Raw genomic sequence first — 12,836 nt, forward strand, 5'->3', positions numbered from 1 at the left:
ACTTTGTTTATGAGGAGAAAAAAAAACATATTTAGCTTGAAATATACATAAACATTTCCAATCATTAGGTGTTTGCAAATCTTATTTCGTAACAGATTTTAACGAAGGCACCTCTTTCTGCGGTAAATTAATCCTGGATTTGTTGTCCTGTTGACCTGAGCAGCACAGGAAATGGTCCTTTCTAGAAACTCTGTCTGTGCGCAAATACCTGTTAATGTGTGTGACTGCAATATTTTATTAATGTTTGTGAGTGTATGGAGAGGTGTGTGTGTGTGTGTGTGTGTGTCTGTCTGTGTGTGTGTGTGTGTTTCACCTACACCCACTTTGAAGTGCATCTCTCTCTTTCATTTCGAATGATGACCATGCTTTTATCTTTCTGCTTTCCTTTTTCCTTTGCTTTTCCTGCCCCCTCAGTGTCTCGTCCCGTGTGTGTGTGTGTGTGTGGTGTGTGTGTGTGTGTGTGTGTGTGTGTGTGTGTGTGTGTGTGTGTGTGTGGCAATGGTGAGGCTCTGTGCTTTTCAGGAACTGTTATATAACTGTTGTGTAAGGTAGAGTTGGAGAAAAGAAAAATGGGATAGAGATGGTAATCAAGTGAAAATCAAATCTGTTGCAGTAAAAACGTGTTTTGCTGCTTTTATGTTTCATATAATGTTTATATAACATCCATAAGAAGTGTATTTAGTTTCATGTAAGAAACGTGTAAAATGACTCTTCCTCTTCATAATTCACAGATTATAAAAAGCTTGAGCTCCATGTGGGTGTGTGCTTGTAAATATCAGGTCAGCAAGGGAGAATCAGCTGTAATTAGAGCCCCACTGGTTTGAGTGGTGACAACCATGATGCTGGATTGTTTGGCTTCTGATCCGAACTGTCTGTCTGGCTAAGTGGCGTATCAGTCCCAGATCGACTTTGATTCAAGCAGAACCATGCACCAGTTCCAGCTTAATATGTTATAGGTGCAAAAAGCATTTAGAGTGGTCGAGTTAACATTGCTGTCTTCAGTAGCGGTTAGAAAAAACCCAAATATGTTGATGCATGAATACTAAAAATGTTTATTTTATGCAGCGTAATCACACACTATGTAGCATGAAGTCTAAATTGGACTAAAAGACTACAGACATGCTCATGTTCTCTAAGAATGATGTTTGCTAAATGTTATCAATATGCTGACATGCTAGCTGGGCTTAGCAGCCAGCTCCTGTCATTGCGAAGGAGCTGCAGATCCCTTCTTCCTGCTAATTTGTGGATTTTTTCAAGTCCGTTTTTAACAGTTCATGGCCACAGGTTAGTCAGTATATAGAGAAACTGGTCATTTAATCGCTATTCCCAATAGCCAAACTGGGCGCTGTCACCCCATTGGTGCAGGTACTACAACCAAATCTATGGTTGATTTCAGTGTCCTTTTTTGTTTCATGTACTAACTCACTTGTGAACAAGAGCCGAAAAAGCTCCTCCCTTTCACCTGTGTTTTGATTTATTACATATCAAAACTATCTGTATGGAGTATATTTGAGAGAATCATTCTACTGGCATTAACAGTAGTAGGGCTGTGACGATACGCTTTTGTCCCAATTCGATTCCAATTTTTTTGGATGCCGATTTGATTTAAATTGTGATTCTCACAATTCTTTAATATTGCTGATTTTTGTGGATTAAAAAAAAAAAAGTAAACTATTTTTACTAGTCATTTTTCTTGATTTCAATTAGGAAAAAACAACACAGTAGCTAAACCATCATTCTGCTGCTATAATTCCCAAGGAGGCAAGTAAAAAGATCAATAAAAACAATGAAAATGACAAAAATTTCCTAATGGATTATTTTTGTTTATTTGAAAAAAATGAATTTTTAGGGGGGAAAAAATCTATTTTAAAATTGTGAATCAAAAAATCCCGATATTTGATTTTTCGATTCTTTTTTTTTTTTCACCCCTAAACAGTAATATTTGGGATTTTTTACTAGTATGATTTTTATCTGTGCAGCTCTTGCAAGAAAAGTGGTCAAAAGTGAGTCTTGTAGTTCCATGAATTTGTGAACCCAGCTGTGCCCTGTAATTTTGGAGAAATATAGACCTCTTAATAGCAAAATGGCAGCTTAAGGAATAACTGTAATCATAAGGCATCATATATCAAGAACGTTTTATGACGTCCATTCTGCAGTTATAGAGGCGTTTAAGTTGGGATGAAAGAGTTGGATGGCATGAACTGCCATTTTGAAGGAACCATGAGTGTAATTAAAATTCTTTACGCATGTAAAGTTCAAACTGACAAGAAAGTATTTATTCTTAAAATAGTACATTTGTTCATGGTTAGTTGTTTTTAGTCCAAATGAAGAAATAATAACATTTCTAATCTTTATTTGTCTTTTAGTACTGCTATTGAAGTGCTGGATTATAGTACAGTGCAGCCTCATCAGATTTACTTTTTTTGTGCTTTTCCCTTCTCAGTTGATCAAAAACTAATATCACAATAGTTCCAAATAAATTTTATTGAAACAGCCATCTGAGACGCATATAGTTTGTCAATGACAGATGAACGCACACACACAGATGGTGATAGAGAAAAGCTGTTGCCATAGCAGCCAGGTCAAGAAGCTTGTTGCCACATTGAACAGCTGAAAGGGTGTTTTACGTAAGTTGTTTTTCAGTTCTCGCTGAACTCATCACCATCTTCCATACACCATTATGTCAACGATATGCGTTTGTGTGTGCACAAACGTGTATGTTTCCATGCCAAGTGTAATGCAGTGAGCATGACGTTGCTGAATTTTTCCATGTGTTTGTGTTGAAATTAATAATGTGTGTGTTGGCAGGGTCCCCCTATTTGTCCAGTTATCCCAGGCAGATTTTTGGCTGGATGGCCAACGCATTTTGCATGTTTAAACATGTGTGTGAAAAATTTTTTTATCGAATAAAATCCTTATATGAGCACTTCTTCTCAGGAATATGTATGCGTGTCAGTGTTGGTGTGCTGTCTCGTGTTTCATAAGTCCATATTTATGATCCAGCTCTTACATAAGCTTCAGATCTGGTTCAGTGTGTTTCTGGCAGCAACAACTAAGAGAGAGAAAGAGGAAGAAGAGGAGGGAAAAAGAAAGGTGAAAATGAGGGGCAGGCAGATACAAAAATCTGTAGACTAGTTTGCAAAAAACAAGCCAAAGTTTGCTGTACATGGTTTCTCTCATGTCTCAGAGAGGACTCCCCATGTTTATGCTGTTTCTAGATACACAGTTAAACATCGTGCCAACATCTAAAAACAGGTGCTCATAATGCTGCCTCACAACAACAGCACTGCAGCAGTCAAAACAGTTTAGTGTAAGGTCATATACAATATATATTTATAGTAGTTTTTATAGATCTGCCTTTAACAAAAAAAAAAAGTTAAAAATGAATTAGATTCTGACCCTTTAATAAGGAATAGAGATTATAGTAAGAAGCTTGTGATTCAGACTTTGTCAAGCATACTTTTCATAACCAGTTTTATATGGTTGCTGCTGGTCCATATGCTGTTTTTTGTTTTTTTGTTTTTTTAAAAAGAGGAGTGAACAGATAAAAAAAGAAAAAAAAGATAAAGAGACATGTGCTAAGTTTGCATTGCTGCATGTTTAACTTGATTTCGACCATGTCACTTTACTATTTAGATTTATCTTTTGTTCACTGACAGTTAGTATCAACAGGATTGAAACTTTAATTGTCATTTTAAAAACGGGAGAGAGGCGGCAACAGAAAGCCAAACAGCCATCGTATGATACAATATAGTCTTAATAAGAGAGGGTTTCCTGCATGTAGAAGATCCTGATGTATGTGGTGGTTGTTGTTAATCTGTAACAGTGAAATACCATTTCATTCCATTTCCCCTGAGTCATCAAGTATTATAAAACACCCTGTTATGCAAGCCTTTTAGTTATTGTAACTTTGGAGACCTAGAATTATTCCAGAATCAGCTCTTGCTTTTCTCTTCGTCAACAGAGATGCTACTCTTTCCATAAACACAAATTATAACTTAATCATCAGCCTGCATACTAGTCAAATCATCAGCTTTGGAAGTATCTGGAAAATTAGATCTATCACACTCGAATGTTGGTTTTGCTGCTGTGTTTTGCAAGTAGATTTACAGTGTTGATGGGAACTGGTTTTACATTCACTGTTGATGGGAACTGATTTTACATTCACTGTTGATGGGAACTGATTTTACATTCACTGTTGATGGGAACTGATTTTACATTCACTGTTGATGGGAACTGGTTTTACATTCACTGTTGATGGGAACTGGTTTTACATTCACTGTTGATGGGAACTGGTTTTACATTCGCTGTTGATGGGAACTGATTTTACATTTAAAAGGTTTTGAAACAATTAGTAAAATATAATTTTTGCCTATTTTTCTTAGCTTCAGACAGATTCTTCAGGTTGTTTTGGTTCATTTATTCACGTAGTACTGCAGTAGACCCCTGTTTTATTAGCTTAAAGCACCTAGTAGTAGCTTTCATTTTGTCATTAAATGAATTACTATATGGATTTAGAACAGGGGAAGGGAACCTGTCCTGTCCCTGTTCCAACGTGCCTGATTGAAATCACATGGAAACAACTTATTAAGTTTGATGCAGTGCATCAATAATTGGAATCAGGTGTGTGGGAACAGGGACACATCTAAAACTTGCAGGACTGCGATCCTCCAGGACCGGGGCTGTCCACCATTCATTCACAAGCTTTCTCAATAACACCATGGTAAACATAGTCACTTGACTCCTCCAGTGGCTTAAATTGTATGGGTTTTTTTTTTTTAAATTCAGTGTCTTTTACAAATCTTTAGCAAAGATAAATGCTGTTTTAAAGTTAAAAAGTACTAGCATGACTTTTTGGAGGGGAGAAATGAGATTTAGAATGGTGGGTGATAATCTGAATATCAGAAGAGAATCTGAAGTCCTAGACCGTGTCTTGTGAATATTTCTGTCCACATTGAAAAGATCTGCTACTTTGTCACACTAGAATGACCTTTACCCACCCTCCTCTTGTCTTCTCCTCACAGACCAATCCCACACTGCCCCCTTCAGCTCCGAGAATGAGGCTCAGGGCGGCGACCCAGCTGTGTGGCAATGCACCCCTTCCCCATCTACCTCACCTTTGGCAGAGACACCGGCCCACCCACCCTCCTCGCAGTCCATCTCCAGACCCCACTCCAGGCTGGAAAGCCAAAGCCCCAACCCTCCCTCCACCCTGACAGGAACCAAGAAGCGGAGCTCCAAACCTGCTCACATGAGACGAAACATCAGGTACTGAAGTCAAGTGTACTTTGAACATTAAACATGGTCTTAAATGGATGCCCACATGTCTAGTCAGCAGGAATCCTGAAGAAACATAATCTGCCACCTTCTTAAAGCTTCAGATGTGTCTCTAATGACATTATGAAAGCTTGATTATACATGTCTCGCTCACTATTAAAGTTATAAATCATCTTAACGGTCATGGAAAAACAAAATTCTCTGATAAAACTTTCACATTGATAATACAGAAACAATTCTGATTATATCTTTTTATTTTTTTTAAGAGAAGTGGAACAGCAGCAAATTAATTCATTAAAACCTCAAGGCGAATTCTGTGTTTTGCCTATTTTACCTTTAAACAAAAAACATTTTGAATTTTTTTTTTTTTTTTTAAAGAGTCGTGACTGTTTTTCAAATAGCAACCAGCCAACCCTGAAATGAAAGCCATTACACACAATCCTCGAAATATGTTGCTGAAGGGCAGAGTAAACTAACAGCCACTCTGCTTATTCAACACTTACTGTATTCTTAATAAAATGCATTGTTTGACGCATTACAGATTTAATATATCAGCACTGTATGTTTTTTCTTTGTTCTCCTTTGTTCTCATCCTCGGATTTTTTTTCCTAATTTTAAACTTCTACAACACGCGGCAGTAAGATGAAGTCTGGCACTGATTACAGACATGCTGAGTTTCCAGCGTTACTCCTCCTGACTGCCAGTAAACATCATAAAGCCCAACCTCAGGAATGCCGCAGCATTTATTATGCAGCATCTTTAAGGCTAACATGTAGCGTGTTTTAGGTTTTTGAGTTGTGGCTTTAATTCCCAGGCTCTCATTCCCTTGTTGATTAAATATCTAACCATTTGAGAGTTTGTACTTGTTTTGATTGTTACTGTTTCAAGCGCAAATCAAGTAGTTGTTCCAAGAATTTCAATGATGTTTTTTCTTGCTATAAACGGGTTTATTTATTTACAATTTGTCAAATTACTATGATAACTAGAGGGAGCAACAGAATATGAAGGGACAGAAACCCTACATAGGCTCTAACACATGTCAACTGGAAACTGCAAAAAGAAAGGTCTGTTAATATCTCAAACTTGTTTTGCATCATCCAGCAGATCATTCTCTGTCTTTTTGTGCTGACAGGTCATCCAGATTTTTTTTTTTTTTTCTTTTTAGTCTTGGACTTGACCAAAATGGTCAATTTCACCTTTTCAATAGAATACTATAAGCCATGAAAATGGTTCACAATGCTCACTTTGTTCCAGTTTGCATACAGATCTAACAGAAAGCAACACATTGTCTGATTCTTTACGAACGTGCCTTGAATGTGTTGAATGTGCATTTCCGAAGAGAATAATTCATCAGAATAAAAGCAAACATACAGAAGGGTCTGTGTCATCCTAGTTAATATGGAAGCTGTTGTTATGTAGAATATGCAGATTACAGCAGGAAATTCTTTGTGTCTGCGCAGGAAGTTACTGAGGGAGCATCAGTTGGAAGCAGTGACCAAAGCCGCCCAGCAGGAGGAGCTGGAGAGAAGGCGACGTCTGGAGGAGCAAAGAAAGCAGGATTTTCCCGTACCGCTACTGCCTGAATACACTATTGGTAAGAGGATACACAGAAATCCTGCTGTCAGCAGTTCCCTATTTTTCCAAGAATCTGAATACATTCCTGTCTCCTCTAATGAACTTTCCATCTTCCTTTTACTTACTATTCAAACATCAAATTATTTGTATCATTACATGCAATTCAAATTATGATTCTTGTCCCCTTTTTCAGGCAAGATTACCGAACATGTTCCGTCATCGTCGGCTTCTGTGTCATCGCAGAAAGATGCGAAGTTGACCAGACCGGATGTCATCTGTTTGGACTCGAGTGGCGCGGGCATCAGCGAGGATGACAGCAAGACTGAAATACCCAGCTGTACTGCTACAGATCACACACACAAAACAGGTAACACACACTCACATACACACATCAAAAGGGGCACAGACCAAAAAAAGGCAGCCTGGTTCAGATCAGCTTAGATTAGTTTTTCTTCAGTATTAATCCTTGTGAGGAAAAGCGTCTAGAAATCAGCTCTAAGACACACACACACTCGTCTTCTTCTACTTTCTTTTATTTCACGAATAAGGACTCGCTAACTTTTACCGGAGGTGCTACTGAGTGTAAAAAAACCAGAGTTTTATTCAGGGTGCTTCAGTCTTTATTCTGAATTTAGAAGAATATCTCAAAGATGTAAACGACTAAAATACTTAAATGAGATGTGTTAAATTATTAATGCAGCGTATAAAATAAAATTATGGATGAAATACAAAAAAAAAAAAAAAATCACATTTACAGATTAAACTTATTGGGGATGATGCACAGCTTTCTGTCATGCCATTCAGGTGTGTTTTTATAAAAAAAATATTTGTTAAAAAAACGTCAGTGAGAAAAGTTGCACAATTGGAATCTGTTTTTAAATACTTTTGCATCCTAATCATGTAAAGTCTTTCTCTGGGAGCAAGTTTACGTCAGGATCACTCGCTGTACGTTGTGGATTGTTAAAAAGGATTTGCTTTCTTTGTCCAGTTTTCCAGAAATTGTATATTTATCTCTCTTGGCCAAACATGTTTTATTTCAGATGTCTCATAAAGCTGCCCACACAGCAGGGAATTTAAGATGTTCCCATCACACTGTTGGGTGTCTTAGCAAGAACATCAGTGGGCATGTTGAGTGCACATCTGTGAAATTACAAAACATTTTGCAAACAGTAGACTCCCACAATTTGTTTGTAAAACTAAGGTCAACCTGCGTTTGGAATAAATGTGAATGTGTGCATGTATTTTCTGTTTTTAAGCAAACATTTGGATGTTAAGGAGGAGTATTTTAATCTAGGTTATTATTTATTATAGCAGCGTATATTCTGACTTTTCAGCAGCCCAGTTTATTTACAGGCCCTGAAAAAAGAACCCACTGATGACGCTTCTAAATAAAGGGTATGTGTGGAAATGTCACAGGTGTAGTGGTTTGCCTGTGCCAAGTGAAAACCTTACATCTCCAAACCATCTCTCTCTCCCTCTCTCTCTCTCTCTCTCTCTCTCTCCCTCTCCCTCTCAGTGATCAGGCTAAGCAGCTTTAGTCAAATAAAAACAGTTTTATTACTTACACACTTCATTTCAAATTGCTTTCCGATCCTAAAATGTCTGGTCAGTTGACACTTAAAAAGATGTCATCAGCTGTTTTTTGTTGGGTTTTTTTTTCCTTCAAAGCCACAGACTTGTAGGCTGGAATCCATTTTCAGTCATATCAGAAGAGAAGACGCAAATATTGAAGGAAGGAGCAGTGTTTAGTGTGATGGGAAATAACAAGATAATAAGAAAGTCCCAGTTTCTGTTGGGTTTTTTTCTGCACTCAATATTCACTTTATGCTTCTTCAAACTCTGTAAATGTGGCTGCTTTCAAAAGAAACAAACAAATTACTTAATACTTACTTCCCATAACAAGTCCTTTCTTTTCAGGGTTATCAAACCACACAGCTTTTTTGGAAACAGTTTAAACTCAATTACTAAGGGACCTTGGGTCAAAATTCCCCCGACTTCCCCTAGTGTGCAAGTGTGTGTGTGTGTGTGTGTGTGTGTGTGTCTGTGTTGGTGGCTGTTTTTAAATGGAGAGTATTTGCAGATTAGCTACCATGTGCATCAGAACATTTAAAACCTTCACAGGGTACATCGTGTATCGTTTCCTGATTGCCCAAATGTTCAGACACACACTTTCGCTCACAGGCTCACGCACAGGAAGCAACTTGGGAGGATCGATGATAAATACTCTGTCGGACACAAATACACGAATATCAGAGATGGAGAGGGCAAACTGCATGCACACACACACACACACACACTCCTGACATGTAAATGACAAACAGCAGGGAGGGAGAGGAAAGAGAAAGATGAGTAAGCAGAAGCAGAGAAACAGAGAAAGACAAAGTGAGAGAGGGCAATAAGATGAAATGAGAGGGTGTCTTCAGGGCAGACGAGAGTGGGTCTGGGCAGCAATAAAACCAGCTAATCCTGGTTTTTGAGCCAGAACACACACGCACACACACGCAAATAGCGAACAGACACCACAGTGGCACAGTGACATTTCTGGTTGGGGTTGCATAACCAGTCTCCCCCTCCACTCTAATCCTACTTGTATAACCAGCCATTCACCACTGTTATATAAGCTCGCTCCCTCTTTTTCGCACATACTAACATACTGACACACACACACACACACGCCATCTCCTCATGACGCGCCCTCGTAGGCTGCCAGCTTGTGTAACTTTCACCATTTGATACACATGACGTTGAAGTTCCTTTTTATCAGATGTGGATTTCAGTCATCTCTCACACACACGCGCACACACACACACACACAAACACACACACACACACACACACACGCAGAGTGGCACCAGTGTTTTCATAACTTTTCTTTATAAGTTATCTACATAATCACGACAAAAGAATCCAGTCCAATGATAAAATGTAGAGAAAGTTCAGGGTTTTTGATTTTCAGAATTCCTCATGCAAAACGTAGTTCTTCATATTTACAGACTTCTTTATTAATTCATCCTGATTATAAAATCTTGCGGTGTGTGTATTTTTAATCAAAAACTGTCTAGATATATTTAAATACATAAAATACTCTTCAAAGCCCATAATTTTACATTTAATTGCAGAAAGAAGTGCCTTTACTAACCAGAAAAGCAGCAAAATAATATGAAAAGAAATATGCTGCATCACTGCAAAATCATCTGTGCTGTGTCAAGTTTAAAAAACTTCACTTTAGACTGAAATTTGGTGAGATCTCATGTTCTCGTTCCCATTACTAATTCACAACCTTTGAGTTGACTCCTACTAACTTCAGTAACGCATCAACATGCTGCGCGAAGAATAATGTCTTTTAAAATGGTCCTGGAAATGTTTTTCAAATCCACATGCTCAGATCAATATTCAGTTGTTTAGAGGAAAGTCTGTTTTTAGAAGTAGAGCAGAAGTTTGTAGTCTAAATTTTGGACCTTCCTTAATGCTCCATTTTTACCTCCCCATCCTTCTGTTCAGATGTCATAGATTTGAGCTCAGGTGAGGATGATGGCATCAGTCGTATCTCCACCAACGAGGGAGACGGGGAGCAAAGCGGTGCTCATGTCAACGATGCCCACAACCAACCGGACTGCCACGGCAGGGTGCTGATAAATCTAAACCATCCATCTGAAGAGAAGGACATTTTCCTGCTGCCACAGCTGGCCCGAGCAGTCAAACCTCACCAGGTACAATGTCCGCAGTGGAAACCAGCTTCAAAACATTCAGTGTTTCTGCTTTTTATGTCATTTTTTTGTGATTTGTAATAAAAACATGCAGTAATAAGAACATATTTTTTAATCATTTCAGCAAAATTAATATTTCTGACCCTTTTATTTTAGTACAGGGAATCCTAACATATTACTCCTGCTTTGCAGCAGCGGCAGCTGCTTTCTGCCATCTGTTCCTTTTGAATCTTCATCTGTCTTGCCTTTTTGTCTGGCTTCCTTCTCCAATTTAGTTTACTTGTTTTCCCCCTCTCTGTGTACACACACTTGTGTCTTTTCACCTCACAATCACACTCAACTTTCTTTAATGTTTCATCATATTGTTCCTCTTTATATTTCACACTCTATACTCTCTTCTTCAGATTGGAGGAATCCGTTTCTTGTACGACAACCTGGTGGAGTCAGTGGAGCGCTTCAGCAGCAGCACTGGGTTTGGTTGCATCCTCGCGCACAGCATGGGCCTGGGCAAAACGCTCCAGGTCATCTCCTTCATTGACGTGCTCTTCAAACACACTCAAGCTCACACGGTGCTCGCCATCGTACCTGTAAGTACCTGTGGATTTTGTGATGAGACTTCTTGACTATTTCAGCAACTTAAAAGTGTAAATATGGAGAATTACATAGGAAATGTATAGAAATAGTACAAGGCTGCTATCTTTTTTTTTTTTTTCTTTTTTTTGTACAAGAGTAAGTAAAGTCATTTATTTTGGATCATCTAATTTCATGACCTTATTAAAGATGAACAGAAACAACAAGAACACTAGAAGAAGAACAGGAAAAAACAAACAAATTATTTACCTGCTGTTTTTATTCCAGGTGAACACGTTACAGAACTGGCTATCAGAGTTCAACGCATGGGTCCCCCCTCCTGAAGCATTACCTCCAGATACCGACCACACCCTGGTGACACCTCGCACTTTTAAGGTTCACATCCTCAACGATGAACACAAGTGAGTGACGTAAATAATCACTTTTATAAACCTTAACCTATTACAAAGCTTTTTCCTTTCGTCCGACCACCTGTTCTGTCGAGCGAGCTAAGGAGATTCACATCTTCCTTTAAGATGACCATTAGAGACGTTAGAGACTAATCTTTTACATTGAAAAGGGATTTTTGAAATAATCCTACAGGTGCCGTCTTCCTCCCTCACATGTTATCTCTGGACTGTGAGGAAACTTCCCTTCTGTCTTTCAAAAAAGATTAAGCTGCACTTTTGGCCTGCTTGTGAACCATAATCCCTCTCCAGCTTGTCATCTTTTCCACCTCTTTAGTTTCCTCTTTCCCAACAGCTGCTCATGATGGAAAGAAATTGTGTATGTGAGAGTGTTCAGGATTAGGGATGGAAGGAATGTTTTGAGCTCAGAGCAGCTTCCTGAAACAGCCCATCAGTGACCTGATGAACTCTTTCCTGAGAGTTATGCTTTATAATGCTGTAAATTTAGTTTTCTCTCTCGAATAAGATCATCTTTCATTATGTTTTCATTTGTTTCCCTTTTCATCATGTTATTCAAATTGCTTTCAATCACATTTTAACTTGTGAAAGAGCAGTAAAACTCTGGTGTTGCTCTGTATTGACAGAAAGTATTTTTATTGTTGAAATTTTGACCTGTTAACATCCTTTCTGACACTATGCAGAAACACAGCAACTAGAGCCAAGGTGGTGGAGGACTGGGCCCGGGATGGTGGGGTGCTGCTGATGGGCTATGAGATGTACCGCCTCCTGTCGCTGAAGAAGAGCTTTGTGGCTGGGAGGAAGAAAAGGAGCAAGAAAATGTCAGGAAATGATGTCATTGACCTGGATGAAGAAGACAAACAGCAGGAACTACTTAAAGGTTGGTGAGACAAGAAAAGCAAAGGTGGTTACAGGGAGGTGAAAGAGAGACAGGACTGTGAAGGGAAATCAAAGGGAGAAAATCAAGTAGATCTATCAGAGGGTCTGGTATGGGATATAGGAGCATCTGTGTAAAATCTCATCAAAGTCTTGTCATTTGTGAAGGTGTTGAGAAAGCCTTGGCGCAGCCTGGTCCCGATGTTGTGATATGTGATGAGGGTCATCGCATCAAGAACTGCCATGCCAGCACATCTCAAGCTTTAAAGAACATCAGGACCCGTCGCCGTGTGGTACTGACTGGCTATCCACTCCAGAACAACCTAATTGAGTACTGGTGCATGGTCGACTTTGTCCGTCCTGATTTTCTGGGTATGGGACAATATCTGTTTTTGTTTTTTCTTTT

General features: G+C 38.8%; 1 protein-coding gene across 1 annotated transcript in view; it reads left to right on the forward strand.

The window, feature by feature from the left end:
• LOC306755070 (helicase ARIP4-like) overlaps positions 1–12,836 on the forward strand; it is a 33,177-nt gene that overhangs the window by 10,601 nt on the left and 9,740 nt on the right. Inside the window, exons 2-9 of the mRNA XM_079239317.1 lie at positions 5,025–5,268; positions 6,738–6,871; positions 7,046–7,219; positions 10,354–10,562; positions 10,964–11,146; positions 11,418–11,551; positions 12,238–12,434; positions 12,599–12,802. Of these exons, the coding sequence (XP_079095443.1) occupies positions 5,025–5,268; positions 6,738–6,871; positions 7,046–7,219; positions 10,354–10,562; positions 10,964–11,146; positions 11,418–11,551; positions 12,238–12,434; positions 12,599–12,802 (1,479 nt within the window). The remainder of the gene's footprint in view (positions 1–5,024; positions 5,269–6,737; positions 6,872–7,045; positions 7,220–10,353; positions 10,563–10,963; positions 11,147–11,417; positions 11,552–12,237; positions 12,435–12,598; positions 12,803–12,836) is intronic.

The sequence above is a fragment of the Telmatherina bonti genome (assembly GCF_933228915.1).
Source record: "Telmatherina bonti genome assembly, chromosome: 4".
Classification (NCBI taxonomy): Eukaryota; Metazoa; Chordata; class Actinopteri; order Atheriniformes; family Telmatherinidae; genus Telmatherina; species Telmatherina bonti.